Source organism: Ornithodoros turicata, chromosome 7 (assembly GCF_037126465.1).
Source record: "Ornithodoros turicata isolate Travis chromosome 7, ASM3712646v1, whole genome shotgun sequence".
Lineage (NCBI taxonomy): Eukaryota > Metazoa > Arthropoda > Arachnida > Ixodida > Argasidae > Ornithodoros > Ornithodoros turicata.
The window spans coordinates 45,362,574-45,374,673 of NC_088207.1; the positions used below are offsets into that span (position 1 = coordinate 45,362,574).

At 42.7% G+C, this 12,100-nt stretch overlaps 1 protein-coding gene across 1 annotated transcript; it reads right to left on the reverse strand.

Annotated features, from left to right (window-relative positions):
* Positions 1-7,346: 7,346 nt before the first annotated feature.
* On the reverse strand, positions 7,347-11,920 carry LOC135401254 (tryptophan--tRNA ligase, cytoplasmic-like). The gene is made up of 8 exons (XM_064633535.1): positions 11,619-11,920; positions 11,348-11,456; positions 11,164-11,283; positions 10,827-11,009; positions 10,416-10,629; positions 9,814-9,987; positions 8,281-8,421; positions 7,347-7,615 (listed from the first exon to the last, which is right to left on the reverse strand). Exons 1-8 carry the CDS (start codon positions 11,737-11,739, stop codon positions 7,457-7,459), a joined length of 1,221 nt encoding a protein of 406 aa, XP_064489605.1. The 5' UTR covers positions 11,740-11,920; the 3' UTR covers positions 7,347-7,456.
* Between the last annotated feature and the right edge of the window lie 180 nt (positions 11,921-12,100).

A 12,100-nucleotide genomic window follows, 5' to 3' on the forward strand; every position in this document is an offset into this window, starting at 1 on the left:
GGTCCGTTTATAACGGTTCCAAAGGAAGCAGGAAAGACGACAGTTCAAAGACAGTTGAACCAGGAAAGCGCTATGTCTACGCCCCCACCAGGTTACACGAATACATGAGGAAATATGGTGTACGGTGTCAGCTCCCGACGCCTTACAGGGATAGTGCTACAGGGACATTGCTGGGGTATACAGTGGTTGTGGGTAACGTGTTGAAAAGGGATTTTCGATTCCGTGGCTACGTATACATTGCACCATTACTAGAGACATTATTTACCATAGTATTACACACAGACATGTATAAAAAGCAAAGGAGGATGGCTCCATTGGATGGCGTTGTAGAGGAGAAGCATGATCCAGATGTGTTTACGCGGACATAGGTCGAAGTGGCCAAAAACCATTGCATTTGTAACATAAAAGACTGCGAACATCCTCGTTCTCCAGGCTCCTCCGAAGGTGCTACATAGGTAGGTATCTACTGTCTTTTCAAAGTTGTTTCAAATGGCTCATGAGAATAGTATGTATAATAAACGAGTTAGTGTTACAGTTGATCAAACTTCAGACTTCGTAGCTCTTCAAAGCTGAGTTCAGGCAAACGCCACACCTAGATACAGGAGGCCTGCTTGTTGCCTCCTCTCCCTCCTTCGCTACGGGGACATATAAAGTAAGAATTCGGTTTCCCATTTAGTCCACGGGGACGTTCAGACCGAATAACAGATAATAGAATAGGATGAAGCAGGCGCCGCACACTTACCAACGTCCGAGAGAACCCCTTCGAATTGACAGTGCTGAAAGCTCAATTAGCCAGACAACTAAACAGATAATTGAAAGAGGGTGAAGCCAAAGCCAGGGCAGTCTAAAGATAAAATTGAAAACAGACAAAGCAAATACATTACACTTACAAACATCCGTGAGTAGCCTGCGAATTAAGAGGGCTGAACGCTATATTGCCAACCAGCACCAACCCATACACACAGGAAGCAGAATTACAAGGGCACATGAAAAAGTGTCAGCCAACCAGATGAATTTGACGATAGCTAAACAGATAATTGAAAGAAGATGAAGCAGCACCGCACACTTACCTACGAAGTAGCAGTGCTGAACACTCAATTACAACACATGACAAATAATCAATGCACGCAGGAAGCAGAACAACCAAGAACACATGAACAAATGCCAGCCAGCCAGAGAATTCTAATGATAACTAAACAGATAATTGAAAGAGGATGAAGCACGCACCTCACACTTACCAATGTCCGAGAGCAACCTACGAATTGGCGGTGCTGAACACGCAATTAGCACACATGACAAATAATCAATGCACACAGGAAGCAGAACAACCAAGAACACATTGAAGAACACATGAACAAATGAAAGCCAGGCAAAGAATTATAATGATAACTAAACAGATAATTGAAAGAGGATGAAGCACGCACCTCACACTTACCAATGTCCGAGAGCAACCTACGAATTGGCGGTGCTGAACACACAATTAGCACATATGACAAATAATCAATGCACACAGGAAGCAGAACAACCAAGAACACATTGAAGAACGCACGAACAAATGCCAGCCAGCCAGAGAATTCTAATGATAACTAAACAGGTAATTGAAAGAGGATGAAGCACGCACCTCACACTTACCAATGTCCGAGAGCAACCTACGAATTGGCGGTGCTGAACACACAATTAGCACACATGACAAATAATCAATGCACACAGGAAGCAGAACAACCAAGAACACATTGAAGAACACATGAACAAATGCCAGCCAGCCAGAGAATTCTAATGATAACTAAACAGATAATTGAAAGAGGATGAAGCACGCACCTCACACTTACCAATGTCCGAGAGCAACCTACGAATTGGCGGTGCTGAACACAGAATTAGCACACATGACAAATAATCAATGCACACAGGAAGCAGAACAACCAAGAACACATTGAAGAACACATGAACAAATGCCAGCCAGCCAGAGAATTCTAATGATAACTAAACAGATAATTGAAAGAGGATGAAGCACGCACCTCACACTTACCAATGTCCGAGAGCAACCTTCGAATTGGCGGTGCTGAACACACAATTAGCACACATGACAAATAATCAATACACACAGGAAGCAGAACAACCAAGAACACATTGAAGAACACAGGAACAAATGCCAGCCAGCCAGAGAATTCTAATGATAACTAAACAGATAATTGAAAGAGGATGAAGCGCGCACCTCACACTTACCAATGTCCGAGAGCAACCTATGAATTGGCGGTGCTGAACACACAATTAGCACACATGACAAATAATCAATGCACACAGGAATCAGAACAAAAAATAACACATTGAAGAACGCACGAACAAATGCCAGCAAGCCAGAGAATTCTAATGATAACTAAACAGATAATTGAAAGAGGATGAAGCACGCACCGCACACTTACCAATGTCCGAGAGCGACCTACGAATTGGCGGTGCTGAACACACAATTAGCACACATGACAAATAATCAATGCACACAGGAAGCAGAACAACCAAGAACACATTAACAAATGCCTGCCAGCCAGCCAGAGGTATATACCTATAACTAAGCAGATAATGGAAGTTGATGAAACAGGTACCACGCACTTACCAACGTCCGATAGGAATCCGTGAATTAGCAGCCCTGAACATTCAATTAGCACACATGGTAAATAATCGAAGCACACAGGAAACAGAGCAAGAGCAGGACATGAAAAATGCCAGACGGCCAGAGAAACATCTAACAATAACTACACAGACAAGTGAAAGTAGATGAAATAAGTACCGTACACTTACCAACGTCCGAGCACAACCTGCGAATTAACAGCGCTGAACACCAGATTAGCCCACATGAGACCCATTGAATCCACACAGAAAGCACAAACACAAGTACACATAAAAACGGGCAGGTGAGGCAGAACATTATAAAGATAAAATTTAAAATGGACAAAGCCAATTCGTCACACTTACAAACATCCGTGAGCAGCCTTGCGAAATAACAGTGCTGAATACTATTTTATCAAACATTATAAGCAAACAACACACAGAGGAAGCAGCATAACAGAAGTTATGAAAAAGTGTCAGCCAGCCAGAGAAATTCGACAATAACTAAACAGATAATTGAAGAATTGAAGGAAGAAAGCACCGCACACTTACCAACGTCCGAGAGCATCCTACTAATTAGCAGTGCTGAACACCCAATTAGCACTCACGACAAATAATCAATGCACACAGGGAGCAGAACAACCAAAAGCACATTGAAGAACACACATGAACAATTAAATGCCAGTCAGACAGAAAAACCTAACCATAACTAAAGTTATAACTGAAAGAGGATGAAGCAGGCACCGCACACTTACCGACGTACGAGAGCAACCTACGAATTAGCAGTGCTGAACACTCAATTAGCACACATGACAAATAATCAATGCACACAGGGAGCAGAGCAACCAAAAACACATTGAAGAACACGTTAAGAAATGCCAGCCAGCCAAAGATATCGAACGATAACTGAACCGTTAATTGGAAAGGGGTGAAGCAAGCAGCGCGCACTTACCAACGGGCGAGAGCAATTTGCGAATTAACAGTGCTGAACACACGATTAGCAAACATGATAGATATACACTGCACACATGAAGCAGAACAACAGGAACACATGAAATAGTGCCAGCCAGCCAGGGAACCCTAACAACAGAATTTAAAATGGACAATATACAGCACGCTTACCAACACCCGTGAGCAGCCTGCAAATTAACAGTGCTGAACACTCGATTACCACACATGATAATAAATGAATGCACTTAGGGATTATGGAAACAAGTACTGTCATCCAACAGAGAAATCGAAGGATAAGTATACAGATGACTGAAAGTGGACGAAGCGAGAGCTGCGCACTTACGAACACCCGAGTCGATGTTGCTGAACGTTCCCACACATGATCGTTGTCGTCCACGGCCCAAATGTTCCGTATCTTGGTCTGTGAAACTCCGGGCACAGCGCAAAGCGCGTGTCTGAGAAGACGTGAAAACCGATTTTGGCACGTAGTCCTATATACCCTGCATGAAACACGCCGCCTTACGCAGTACGCGGTTCGTACCTAGCTGATACATAACGGCCAATGGCTGGTAACACGTTTTTCGTTCACCGACGAACGGAGCGTTGGTGGTGCAAGAGAACAAACCGTGCTATAGGCGTTTTTTTTTTAATATAATCCATCTATACCTATCTGTAATATTAATTACGAGTACGACAACCTGCTACCTGCTAAAATTTTAATCTAAATCTAAAACCTAAACTAAGTAATAAACGCTAAGCTGTGTCAGTCGGTCAGCTCGATCAGTCGGTGAAACAGTGGTGAGACACAAATTCCAGAAATAATCATTTGAACAACAAACCATTTGTTGTTTGAAAAATCTTTTGAACACCAACAAAAAAATTTGTGAAACTCACGTGCCATAAGCCGCCGGGGCACGAAGAACGAAATGTGTCGTCTGCGATGTACCGTCGTCTGCGACAGGATCCGATGTAGTATTTCTGCATTTCGAACGAATACAGTAGCCCACTTTATGTATATTCAAGGATATAAAACGTATGGTCTATACTGCTGCTTCTGAAAGCGACCTTATGTATAAAATTGTTCACTACTGGCAACGGTATTGCGGTATTTTTCTAAAAATTGCCAACATGTAAGAAATAGCGTCGCAATTTCGGCCCCTTCGACGAATGAAAGATTGAACCTGGAGAAAGAAATTAGTTTTGGCACATTGTTCGTACCGTACTTCATATTCGAGGCCTCTACTCACGTTCCTGCTGAACTGGAAAAGTCGGTTCTCTCTACTCCTTCCTTTGCAGTGAGGTTGCTTGTAAACTTTGACCTTACGAAAATCGAGAGCGGTTCAATTTTTTTCGGGGGAATTTAGGAAATGTCTCTCGATAGCACAGAGTGTCTGACCATGATACTTAGGGGGAACCGAACTGCTAGGGATAGTGAAGGACCATAAGATCGCTTGAATCGGTGCAGTTCCTCTTCTTTTTTTTTTTTTTTTCTTTTTGTAATGAGCACGAAGAGAGCGGATGGATGCTCATCCTGAGCTTCGATTCGTTAGTGTTGACTTCTAGGCCATTAGTCGTGCGTTCCGCGAACTCGCTTGACTGCAGAACAATAAGGAGTACCTCATGGAAGACAGTACAACTAGCACTAGAGGATATTTTTGCTACTGATGTGATCATTGGGCTCCTTATCCTTAACCCTAAATACAAACACGTTACATGCAAATAGCTAGAGACCAACTAATACGGAAAGTAGCTGGTCCGTCAGTCGAGTAGTACAAGAACGCCGACATTAGGTCACATATATTACACATAAGTTAAATCATTTAGGCAACAATTGAAAATCTGTGACGCTCACCAGTCGCTATATAGTCGCGTGCACACGAAGAGCGGAACGTGCTGTCGTCTGCATTGTTCCGCTGTTCGTCCAGCATGTCGTCTGCAACAAGCTGGTGGCAGGGTTTCTGGATGATTACATCAGATCTGACTTTCAGACGGATACCGTAGTCCTTGTCGTGTTTGTAGAAGAACACAAATGTTATAAGCTCTAGTGCTGTTTGTTTGTAAAAGGAATCTCGTACGAACTTTAAAGAATTAGGCAGTGGCAGTGGTATCGAGGCTGCGTGAAACCGGAACTATGATAGCTCCATGAGAACGAAAGAACGGAACAAGGATGGCGAAATGTTCATCGATCACTTCGTAGAACGCTACGTACCCAGTTAGACTTATCGTCCACAATTTCATGAACAGTAGTGTAACCAGAAAAATATTCCCGGAGGGGTTCTGTCTGAATTTTACATGGCGGAGGAAGATTTCACCCTCGTGTCCCCCTGCCAAATGCACAACTAAAGGCATGGTTTCGGTGGGGCTTCAACCCCCCCCCCCCCCCCGATCCCGTTTGTTGGTGTTTGGTTGGCAGTTGGTGCACGAAGCACCTTCATGCTTGCAGTGTAATAGCAAACTTCCTTTCCTTTCAGAATGGAAATTTCTTTTCCTTTCAAATTTCCTTTTTATAACAAACTGTGTTATGAGAGAAGTACAGGCCTATGTCCCTTTAACCTCGCGCTTGACCAAGGGGGCTTGCAACAAATGGGTCAGTGGCACCCATGCAAATACAGACATATCTCGCTTATCTGTGACTCAGTTAACCCGAAAACCCATTACCCGGTCTCAGTGACTGGGAACTAGCTTGGTTACTACACTACTACGCCACTGGTTACAGAACCATTCCAGTGTTCCAGTTCCAGCACCATTCTAATTTGTTCGTGCAGAAATATGTGAACATCAGACAGCAATCTGAAAGGGTGTAAACTGTGTTGCAAAAGGTTGGGCGCTTGTTGCAGAACCATTCTGTGGGGGAAAAGTAATTGCCAGACCAATGACTGCAGTGGTTCCCATGATAGTTGTCCAACATAAAACTGAAAAAAAAAAGAAAAGAGCAAACTGCCATGGAACACAAACTGTAAACTTATTTTTAATTGCGATGTATTAATTTTTACAAATCGCTCATGCAGTCGTTTGCAAAGTTATTCACATGTATTTAATTTTGCGGTTCCAGCGCAGCTTCCTTTCGCGGGCTCCCAGCTGTGTTAGGCGTCCAGTCGGCACGTTTTCAAGGGATTTTCCCGTCGATTTCAAAAGTGCTTGCTACATGACATGTCTGTGACCCACAACAACCGGTTTTCTGATCAGTGAGAATGGTGGACCAGGAAGACCAATGCGGTCACCAGATAACAACAGAGGGATCAGGGGAAAATTTTGTGTTTTCTCGGTGAGCTACAAGCCAACCAAAGGTCAGTTGTAGTAGAACACATCTAAGGGAGATGGAGACCTTTGTCATCCGGTACATACATGCGTCAGCGTCACGACGACTACTACTTCCACCGCCACCGGATGAAACCACGGCTGTGTCATTGCTTCGCTATTCAGGCTTTATGCAAGCCGGACTGACTCCAAGAACATAGGAAAAGTGTGAAAATAAAGGAATATTTATATTTAGTACTTTTTGTTGTTTTGTGATGATTTAACTGACAGAGTGTATGTAGTCAACACTATGCCTCTTTATTCACGAGTACAAGTTTTCGTGAATTTGTTGTGGTCGCAAAATTCGCAAAAACAAATACATCACAAATAAAAGTATGATTACAGTATTTAGTGTGAGGAGGAATATTATATGTACTGTATATATATTATTATACTGTAATATATATTGTGAAAAGCTGCATTTCAGTACCTCCAGTTTTCTGGCACAGGAACATTTGTAGTAAAAAGGCAAGGAAAAAGAAAAAAAAACCTTTCACTTCCCAAAAAGAGGTCTCTGCCATTGTGCTTTATTCAAATCATGCCAAGTCAAAAAATAAATATGATGTAGTGGAGAGGAACATGATGCTTAAGAAAAGCAAGATTTGCATTACAAGGCAACTTGTAATGGCCTTGGCGTTGTGAACTGCTTAACAACCTCATCTGTCACATTTGCCCTTGCTGCTTGATGATCTGCAATCAATTTTTGGAGAACACCTATGAGCTCCTTCTTGAGGAATCCTGTTAGCAACTCTCCACTTGTGTAGTCCTAGAAAACAAAACCCACTTCACGGTTACTGCAAACCCAAGAATTTGCATGACATAGAGGGGGAAAACATGGAAGGCTGAGATTTTACACATTTATGTGACAGTGTATAGTTAAGAAAGCATGAGAGCAAATTGAACAAAAACCAATAACAACTTCATTTTGGTGATGATCATTGGGGTGCTCCACAGCCAGGGACTTTGAACCCATGTCTACCGTGAATCCCAAAACGGCAGGGCTATGAGCAAAATGTACATTATTCAGGCTCTGCTAGAAGTAGTCTCCTGCTCCACATCCTGACCCCCAACAGCACATGCTGCTGTCAGTGTTGTTGAAGTGCACCAGGCTCTCAACTTTTGCATTTACACCAGCTGTCTTCGTGTCTAGGCTTCTTCAGCATCTCTGTTTCGCCATCATTAGGTCTGATGGGCATCAGCATTGGGTTTAATGGCTCCGTAAAAGCAGGTAAGAACACACCAGGTGAGCTGGAAGCTGCTTAATTATGCATCACCACCACGTGATAGATGCCAGCACACCATCAGGATGATGATTATTTAATGGAGCTGCACCCTTGTCATCATCTTATTACTATACGCACATTGTTAGAACATGTGCATGAATAAGAAATTTTGCTTCTCCCCAATTGTGCACAAATATTAGGCACTCACTTTTCTTATCTGCTCCAGGCGCTCGTCGTCTTCAAGAAAGAAGCGGAGATACTGGTAGGATATGTCAACATCGCAATTGCCTCCTTTCTCCCTGTGCTCCTCTACTGTTGCACCTCCCCCAGAGAATGCGTACTTATTAATCTGCACAAAATCAAAACCACAGGTTCAGCCCATGGTATGACACACAACAGCAAAATAAGCACTATATAAATAAAAGTAATGAGGCAAAGTGTTTTTATGAAACGCAGCACAATTTGAAATAGCTTAGCAAACGCAAGTAAATGCCATGCTTCATATGACACCGGCTCACCATTTTTCATGATACACAGGCAACAAACCATGCATTGACCAGTATGCATTGTCATAATGTACTACAACAGTATATTGCAACAAAATTAAAGAAATGTGCAAGTCTTTCGTTCAACTCAATGTTGGCAAAACGTGATTGCAAGGTGCGCTTACATGTTCGAAGCTGTTATGGAAGTCGAGGAAGGGCATTGTTTTACACGTCATACACACTGTGAGAACACGCAGCAGAATGTAACATGTTTTTTCTGTTACAAGGGGTGTTGTTTATTTCCCTTTCATCCTTCAAGTCTGCAGCAGGTCAAGAGGAAGGCAAGACCCTGGTAGGACATCTTAATTACACACCAATAGAGAGCACCTTTCTATGATGGATGCCTTATCCTCTACCATATGGCTATCACCTGATTTTGACTCTCACATTTGCAATGGTACAGCGCTGGATGAAAGTTTACGGAACATAGGAGAGCAGTTGTTTTCTCCTCTGCAATGGATAAAAGTGGGCACGTGCACCTCTCCAGAGAGGTGGACCAGTCGAAGTTCTTGGGGGCTTTAATGATGTTAATAGGATGAGAGTAGTCCACAGGCTTCAAATGATGCTGTTCTGTGAACCTTTTTTTCCAGCACTGTACCTTGAGACCATAACATAGCATTGGTGTACAGGTCTTTCTGCTCTGTTATTTAATGTGCATATTTTAACTAAATTGATGATGATTAATTTGGCAATATACAAGGTCTACACCTCTCTGTCTGCATTTGCTGTTTCCTCAAAAAAGAAGGGAAAAAAGTGCACATGAGCTAAACAATAAGCTCTAGGAGATCGAGCACAGAAAACATGTTCCCTGAATGAGACTTCCAAACTACTTTTGGTGTCTCTGGTGGCTCTCTGTGAAGTACTGTGCATTACAAGACTAAATATTTCACTTCTTTATGGTGTAGGGAACCAGAGAGGCATGAACAAAAAAAAAAAAAAGCTACAACACACACACAGATATTGTGTTCTCCTTTTTTTTCTGTCAGTGCCTCCCAGTTTTCCGATATCATGATGAAGTACCAGCCTTGCCTGCACCCTATCTCTACTCTCACTTCACTTCTTTACACAGAATAACATGAGTGTCATGGGCAAGCAGATAAGAAAGCCGAGAATAGAAGCACATACAGGACGCTGAGGGGTCCCTTATGTGATGACTGTAGTGTACATTATTACGACAGACAACATTAGTCCATTACCTTATTCTTAATTTGTGCAGGACTGTCAGTGAGAAATATTGAAGAAGTTGGGTCACTGGCACTCATTTTGCTGCCAGCACCCTGCAAAGCAGGGAAAAACACAGAGTGGATCAAAGCAGGCTTCTGGAATCCCAGTCGTGGTGCCACATCACGGGTCATCCTGAAGTAGGGGTCCTGCGATATAAAATAATTGAAATCAAGATTCACACAACCATAGAGAAGCAGTTTGAGGCAAAGGAACAGAAAATGAATGAAGCAACATCACAGTAAAGCAACATTTTATGATGATTACGATCATTATTATGCACCTGAACTGCCTGAACATTCCACGGACAAGCTTAGTACAGTGTTGACATCAACGCTGCTTTACGTCGCACAAGGAAGACACTTGCCTTGTACTACAATCACTAATAAAAGTTACTTTTGTGGGGCTTTATCATCGTAGTTGTCAACCCTACACGTTCCCATCTGTGCCGTGTCACGCTGTGGTGCGTGTTGTCGCTCACAGTAAGCTGTCAGGTGTACTATGACACTCAGTGACTCCACTGATGTACGTATGCGTAAGGTGATACTACAGAGGAGCATCACAAAAATACACTTGCCTGATCAATGCCGCAAGGGATCAGGCAAGCCACATCTTTCCGGTTCCCAAATATAAAAGGGAACGACGTTGGAAAGGCAGGTGCAGCTTGTACTGCTGGGAAGCTTATCTTGCCAATTGAATCACTGTCTCCAAAGCCAAAAATGCCTTTCACCTGGTTGAATGTCACACTACGTCGAACCCGCACAATATTTTTGTAGAATTCAGGGCATTGCCTGCAAAATCAAAACAAGCCAGGTCCAGTTTGAATGCATTAGTAAAGCAAGCAGGCGAGCATGAACCACAGGACCAGAGCACAAGGCATGTGGTCTTGTGATTGTACACTGAAAACTGCCTTTTCACTCATGTTTTTTTATGGCGACATGCTACAAAGGGATGAAAAACTCGAACTTAGAAAGGTTATTATGCTTACCCAACAAATTCAAAGTCAGTAAAAATGAAGGTTTTAGCTGGGTCGAAGCCACACGCAATAATGTCGCGAATGTTTTCGTGCGCCATTTTCTGTGCATCTTCCACTGTGAGGTCTTTCCAAAGGAACTTTTCGTCATCTGTTAGCTGAATGACAAGTGGCACATCAAAAGCATCTTGCAGCCACCTGATGAGATAGAGGCAGTATAAGAGGGAGAAAATTTAAAATTACTGTGTAATATGATGAAGCTCATTGTATGTGACCGGCTCCAAAACGTGCTGTGTGAAACATCTTCTAGAGATAGAATACCGAGCTTGCAGCAAAAGTGTACTGAACTTACTTCGAAAAGATGAATGGGATCAAATGACCGACGTGCAGTGCTTCAGACGATGGGCCTCTTCCTGTGTAGAGGTAAAATGGTTTCTTCTTTTCATAAGTATTCAGGATCTCATTAAATTCTCTGAAAACAAATAGCACAGCTCACATTAGCTAGTACGTGAGGACCGATCGGAAATAGGCCATACCTATGGGAAACAAAAACTCCACGGCGAAGGAAATGATGTGCCTTTTTTCCAGTTATGCTCTCGACTCGGTCGACTAAATCTTGGGTAAGCTTTGAAGAACCAAATTTTACTGAAAAATAGTAATCCATATCAAGATACAAAAGTGATGAACAGACATGAGCAGGGTGCGTTTCAACAGCTGTAGATGCCTGTTAATTAGCATTGCCAATTCCAAGACTACTATCCTACAGGACTGTTCAGAAAGTATGTTCAACATGTGAAACGTTCTTACCAATGAGCTTCTCGTAGTCAATACCCGTGTTTGAAGCACTGACCACGCTCCACGGTGTGACAACGTCCTCCTCTTCAGCAGTTCGGTGATCACCACAGTCACTCACAATATTTTCGCTCATTTTTCACCTACTAGCGCCCGAGAGGTCAGCGAACGAATGCAAGTTTGGAATAAAACAATATCATTGGCACTCTTATGCAGTCTTATCACTTAAGTTTTCGTAGCATTACGGCAAGTTTCATTCATTCAACGACATCACCATGCTTCGTGTGCCCAAGCCCAAGCCTGCTCCACACGTCAACACCGATCTCGGAGGCAAAGCAGTGGCGCCAGTGGCGCTACAATATTCACCAAAAATGCAGGAGATACCGCGTTTACTGTATGCTCGCGAATATATACTAGAAAAATAAAAAATGAATTTAGTCATGTCACTTTCTGCAATATTCGTTTTACAACTAGTACACGATACAGAAAGAAGCGTG

Excerpts from the sequence above, each read along its gene's own strand:
- LOC135401254 (XM_064633535.1), bottom strand. The coding sequence starts at position 11,739 with ATGAGCGAAAATATTGTGAGTGACTGTGGTGATCACCGAACTGCTGAA. Across the intron at positions 11,010-11,163 it reads ATCCCATTCATCTTTTCGAA|GTGGCTGCAAGATGCTTTTG; the intron begins GTAAGTTCAGTA and ends CTATCTCATCAG. Across the intron at positions 7,616-8,280 it reads GCCTGGAGCAGATAAGAAAA|GACTACACAAGTGGAGAGTT; the intron begins GTGAGTGCCTAA and ends TTTGTTTTCTAG.